At 37.3% G+C, this 6,638-nt stretch overlaps 1 protein-coding gene across 1 annotated transcript in view; it reads left to right on the forward strand.

The window, feature by feature from the left end:
- Nucleotides 1–6,638, forward strand: part of ptpn11b (protein tyrosine phosphatase non-receptor type 11b) — a gene marked incomplete at its 5' end in the record, with an annotated part of 45,055 nt that overhangs the window by 30,672 nt on the left and 7,745 nt on the right. Inside the window, 5 exons of the mRNA XM_015021106.1 lie at nucleotides 1,964–2,118; nucleotides 4,857–4,924; nucleotides 4,994–5,145; nucleotides 5,224–5,321; nucleotides 5,409–5,537. Coding sequence (XP_014876592.1) covers nucleotides 1,964–2,118; nucleotides 4,857–4,924; nucleotides 4,994–5,145; nucleotides 5,224–5,321; nucleotides 5,409–5,496 — 561 coding nt within the window. The remainder of the gene's footprint in view (nucleotides 1–1,963; nucleotides 2,119–4,856; nucleotides 4,925–4,993; nucleotides 5,146–5,223; nucleotides 5,322–5,408; nucleotides 5,538–6,638) is intronic.

Genomic DNA, 6,638 nt, shown 5'->3' on the forward strand with positions numbered 1-6,638 from the left:
ATTGATACTTGTATAATTATTTATATGACTACTTATATTTAATTCATAATATATAATTTTAGTATTTCTTTAATTGTTTTAAACTATTATAATGTGTTGAGTTCTGCTCCAGGACAACGACTACAATGTTTAAAATACAAAATATTCAGGAAACACCAGGAAACACACATTGTTGTGCTCACATGACCCAGGTTAGTTTAGTCAGATATTTGAAAAAATTATATTTTGTGTATATTTTTTTTCAAATTTTGTGCTTTATCAATAGGACCTGTTTTGTCCCTATTCTCAAGAATCACTGAGCTGCTCTCTTAAGCCGATGAATTTGTCTAACAGAAACCTTCCTCATTATGCCTTTATCTGCACAAACCCATCTTTGTTCTGAATCAGCCACAAAGCTCTTCACAGTACGATATCACTTCAGTTTTCGTTAAATATCTAATGTTTTCTTCATACTTTGTCATATGGCACTACACTATCTGATGATTTTCGTCAGCAGAGAGATCCTTTCTCTTTCCCGTATTGCTTGAAACCTGTGGCCTTCTTAATGATAAGGAACATCCTTAAGTAGATTTCTTTTAATTGAGCTCATCAGACAAACTAATCAACCCAGCTCTCTGAAATTAATTATAGTTATTCAAAGAGCCCTGACACACAATGCCATCTATAAATTTAATAGCACAACAAAAAATGGAATCTTTATGATACTTAAATCTAATTTGTATAATAATTTGGAACATAGTGTAAAGATTAATTTTTCTTTCCTAGCGGTTTATTTTTGTAAGCATTACCATATTAGTTAATAATAACTATAATACTGATAAGACCTAAAACATAACATTTCACACATTTAAGCTCCAATTCAAGTGGAAATTGAGCTTTGAAATATTTTTATTTCAATATAAATATTCAATGTTTGCTATAATACAGGTATAATTACAGCATTATGAGAGCTTATTAGCGCTGCTAGCAGGCTCATTTGAATTTTTATTTTTTAATTTTAAATATTACAAAGAACATGTGGACAACATGGGTGTAACAGTACAGTAAAATAAAAATAAAAAATTAACCAAAATGAAAAAATAAAACTAGCTAAGTAACTAAAATGGACAGATAAATTCACCCAGTTTAATATTTTATTGGTTTCTATAAAAATATTCATTTTTTTCCAGCATTTCGTTCATTTCTCCAGCTCAGTTCTCAAGGTAAACGTATCAGTTTCTCCTCATAGTACTTTTTTTTTTAGAATTTCTCACCTGTGGTCAGTTTGTAGTCATTTCCAAATTAGAGTTTTCCTATTACTTGCTGAAACTATCTTAAGGAGGCATTTTACCTAAATATAAGTCAGTAAAATAAAGATCTGGCCCATTATTAGAGTGACCTCAGAGATGTCCAACAGGCTCAGGTTTTTAGTGCAGAGCCAGAGTGTGATAAAGGAGCAGCTCATTTTGAATGCTAACTAAACACAGATGGATTTATCAGAGCAGTGCTGTAATTAGTTCCTGTTGTTGTTTTCAGAGCGGCTTACTGTTGGTCATGTGACCAGCAGAGGTGAACGGCACAGTCCAGTAACACAGCAGAGCAGCACACTCTGTCTCCTTACACACTTTCATGTCAGGAACAGAGGAAATAAGTATTAATTATTTCAATAATTCATTCTGAAAAGTGAAGGTAATGTGTTTAAATACATTATTATTTCTGTATTACTCTGGTTTTACTGCACTGGACTAAACAACTGCTCCTTCTCTTGTTATTATGTGGGTTTTTAAATACATATTTTTTAAAAGTGATTAATATTTTTATTTGTTTGTGTTCACCAGTTAGACTATGCCATGAAAATGACAGTGAAGTTGTTCTGGCTCTCAATTCCTTTAACAGTGGAGGTTGTTCTGACCCATTTAAAGCTGCTGAAGTTTTCTGGTTCCAGTAGAACATCCTCACTTCCTGTCATGCTGTGTTTGTGTAGAAGGAGCCTCTGCGGTACATCTGGCACTACCAGTACCTGAGCTGGCCGGACCACGGCGTCCCCAACGAGCCCGGTGGCGTCCTCTGGTTCCTGGAGGAAGTCAACTGCACACAGAGCACCATTAAGGATACTGGACCCATCGTTGTCCACTGCAGGTACAACCAGCACCGCTAACTGGGAAGAGCTCATGTAAGCTAGAATTTAGAGCTGAAAAGTAAAACCTGGTCCACAGGCTTTGTGTCCTACTCAACTGATTAGCTTTAATTAGAGACCTGAGCACAAAGTAAACCCGATATATTACTTTATGTACAATTTTACTGCTCTTGTTTTCACCCAGCAGTTATGTAAGCAGTGTAACTTCTCCTGTTTTTAGTTTTAGCTTCTTACATCTTTCAGCTCCTTTTTGTTGCTTGTTGTAGCTGCAGCAAGCAACAAATTATTTGAAAATGTCAAATCATCTGGGATGTGTGATTGATAGGATCTCATCATTACAGTGGACTCTGATTAACTTCTTCTCTACTTACTTCCTTTAATTCTTTAACAGGTTAAACTATCTACCCCTCCATTTTCAATTAATAGTGTAAATGGAGGAGTAGATAGTTTATATTGTTCGTTATCATTTGGTTTTCTCTGTGCTGAATGTATTGCAGGCTAATGAAATGTGCCACAAATGCCTGAACTCCACCCAAATACTGGGCTGGGTTGGGCTCAGGTCAAATATCTAAAGTTTAATTTCAGTACAACTATAATATAAAGTATGGAGTATCTTGAGAAACTGAAATGACGGAGAACCTGACAACTTGTTCCTGTTGGTGAATTCACTAAATTCTGCTCATCTTCATGAATGAGGCTTAACATTTGAAGTGAATCTATATTGATACATAAAGTCAGTTCTTGGCTCTAAAATTGTGAACTTTCTGCTGGTTCGCTGAATAAACACAGCCATCCAGGTGGAGCATCATAAAACATGCATGACTACTTTTTACTATGTTTTATGAAGTCATTATAAAGACTGAATATATGAGGACATCTGTCTTTAGGTGAATCGCACCGATACTGTCAGAGCTGCAGTGCGTGTGTTAGCAGCTGGTTCTGCTGAATGTTTCCACGATCTGGCTCAAACAGACTCCCTGGATAAATGTGGAATCAGCCAAAGTCCCCAGAGCAGCTTCAGCTCAGAGTTTCTCATCCTCCCTGAAATGTCCGGACAAAAAAACCAAAGCTTCACAAGCTGCTTGCAGGAAGCTGTGGGCACATGCTTTTTCTTTTTAGAGGATCTACAGAAGAGAATAGGACAGACTGTACAGATAAAGACTTTCCAGAGTTCAGGAAGCCACTAGAAGTGTTGAAATCAGCAGCCATGTTTTTAAGTCATCTGGGGAAAGTGTGTACAGCAGTGGAGCGATTCCTCTGTTGTTCTGACCAGACAGCCATGCAGATCGAGCTGCTTTAATGGGACAAAGTGACACAAAGCAGCGCCTCGCTTCTAAATGCAGGAGAAATTATTTACCCGAATATTTTATGGAAATGTGACGAGAACAGTCTCATTTCTAACCTTTCTCATGTCTGGATTTGGCCCACTGAGCTTGTTATGTGGCCCTCGGGATTCCTCAGGGACCCATCAATGAACCCTTCCAGTTAACTGATGTGTCCATATTATTTTATCAAATAGCTTCTACCTGCATACTGCTAATTTACATGAACCAGTCCTTCCAGATTGTTTGAACAGAAAGTCGCACAGAATCAACAGATCCAGTTCCGTCATACTAATGCATGTTTATTGACTTATTGTGAATTTTCAGCCAAAATGTTCAAAAACATGGGATTTAAGTGATGAACTCCCACCTGCAGGTGGCAGTGTTTCCTACTTCTACTACTCTGCTGCCTTAATTCATGTTGTTATTGTCTGTGATCAATATCATTTAGTGTTTAATTTATCATTAATTGGATCATACTGACTCAAAAAAATATTTTACAGGGATTAAGCAAAATCAAAACCTGTACCATAAATATAAACATTTTCCACTTAAGATGAAAAATAAATTTTTGTAAATAAGTCAGAAGTTTTAACTTTATCAGGTTCACCTTTTGCTTTACTCTGTATTGATTTTCACATGTTGATGTTTGAAGTATTTATCAGCTGCAGATCATGAAGTGTTCACTAAAGGAGAGCAGTTATTGCATTTAAGTTAAAAAAGTTGTTATTTTGATCTTTTAAATGTATTTCTACAACTAAAATAAGCTTAGCTGGTGAAATATCTGCAGAATGTGCCAATTTTTTTATCCAATTAATGGACCAATCATCTGAATCATTGATAGCTTATTGGTTGCCCTGTTTCAGACATATTTATGAGAAAACATTATAGATGAATAGATTTCAATGCTACTGCCGGTGTTCTGTCAGATAGCCCTACGCTGTCAGGATAGCATACATGCAGTCAGTACGCATGCCCGCGCATGCGCATTAAGAAGTCCGACCATCAGTGGAGTTGTCAGTTCAGCATACGCAACAAGTTATGACGAAAATAAGTCATTAAATTTTTAATATTATCATATAATATGATAACTATATAGATATACATGCGTTGTCGTGGTTTCAAAGTGTATTTAAAGCAGGTCTGGCTGCAGCTGCAGTCAACTACAACACACGCCGTGTAAAACTCATTAACCGCTAAGTCAGGATGCCATACAACTGTTAATAACAAAGTGTATGATGATCTACGTCATGATTCTATGTTGTTGATTAAATAAAATCATATGGTAATGACTGCATATACATGACTGAGCTAAGCGTATGATTATCTGACAATGTATGCTGATCTGACAGAACACCGGAATGAGAGCTAGAATTGTATTTTACTATTAATTTCAAACACTTTGTCTGCCTCTGCAGCGCGGGCATCGGCAGAACCGGCACCATCATTGTCATCGACATCCTCATTGACATCATCAACCGCCAAGGTGGGAAGGAATCTGATGAGTCTGGAGTTTCCTCCTGGATGTTGGTTCATGTGTGTGTTTCTGGTCCAGGGCTGGACTGTGACATTGACATCCCAAAGACCATCCAGATGGTCCGGCAGCAACGGTCCGGCATGGTCCAGACTGAGGCGCAGTACAAGTTCATCTACATGGCAGTGCAGCAGTACATAGACACGGTCCAGAAGAGGCTGGAGGAGGAGCAGGTGCTCTGAAAGTCCACTTCTCCTCTCACAGCATCCAGCATTCATAAAGTCTCTGTGTGACGTTTTGTTGTTTTTCAGAGGAAGAAGAAGGAGAGAGAATATTCAAACATCAAGTATCCACAGATGACCAACTCCAGGTCTAAGCACAACATGGCGTCCTCCAGGTCGTCTTCAGTGTGCGTGTCACAGGAACTGGAACATGATGGATCATTGAGTATTAGCAGCAAGCGCTAACGGTAAATATCTCTGCTGGTGTTTTCCAGAATGACAAATGATGATTCTTCGAGCGTGTACGAGAATATAAACTTCAGAACCCCCCAGGCATCGTTCAGTAGTAACACCAGGAGATAAAATGACCACTGTAGACCTGCTTCTCTCTTATCTGCCTCCTGGTAAGTGCTTTAGATTGAAGCAGGAAACTGTTTTATCTGTGAAAGTGCCCAGCTGAGGAGCGAAGCTGCTGTTTCAGTGCAGCTCTAAACTTTAAATCAGCTGGACTTTAGTGATTATAGTAAAGGGAGAAAGTAATGTCATCTGGGGAAAGTGAAAAATCCAAAACATAAAGCTCTGGATCATATGCCAAGAAAAACAAATGTCTCTTGAAATGAAAACTTTACGGATTTTCACAGATAGAAAACAGCAGCTTTGCTTTCAGTAAATAAATGATTTTTGTGTGAGCAAGATTTTTTTTGTAGGATTGCCAAAGTTAGCTGAGTTTGTATTAAATAAACTGGTACAAAAATTAATGTTGAGCGTAGGACAACAAAACCAATGAGTAACAATGAATTACTCATTGTTTTTGTTAACGATAACTAAATTGACGGGATGAAACTAGATGAAATGTTAGCTGTGGTCTGTCAGAAATCTAGAATGTTTGACATTTCAGCCATTCATAAGCTAATCTACATGGCAGTGCAGCAGTACATAGACACGGTCCAGAAGGGGCTGGAGGAGGAGCAGGTGCTCTAAGTCCACTTCTCCTCTCACAACATCCAGTAGAACTACTGGACCTCAGTAGTTCTGCCCTCATGTCAGTGTCTTTAATCATTAATGGACCCGGTGCTGCATGTTAAAAAATGTCTTAAGAAACTAAGGCTAAATGGGAATAAAAAATTGCTGTCATAATAAACACAGTTGGAATCAAAATGATGGACACACATGCAAGTTATTACATGTTCATTACGGTTTCCCTCTAGTTTGTTTTTTGGGTTGATTATATAGGAATTAGAAAATTAAGTTTAAAAATGAATTATTTTCATTTAATTTTTTACCTCCTTAAAACAATTTGTTGACACTTTTTGGATCCACAGTAATGAAAGTAGATGAAAATTATTGTTGAAAAGATTAATCAGATTCATTTAGTAACAGTATCAAAAAACGACATTTGCTTGAAGAACACACTCAGAGCCAGAGGTCGCGTTAACCAAATATTTTCCGTATTTGACCGTTTTTTTTTGTTTTGTTTTTTTAACGACCGGAAAATTTAAAGCTTG

The sequence above is a fragment of the Poecilia latipinna genome, unplaced genomic scaffold (assembly GCF_001443285.1).
Source record: "Poecilia latipinna isolate Pla-1442-1.1 unplaced genomic scaffold, P_latipinna-1.0 Scaffold2723, whole genome shotgun sequence".
NCBI lineage: Eukaryota > Metazoa > Chordata > Actinopteri > Cyprinodontiformes > Poeciliidae > Poecilia > Poecilia latipinna.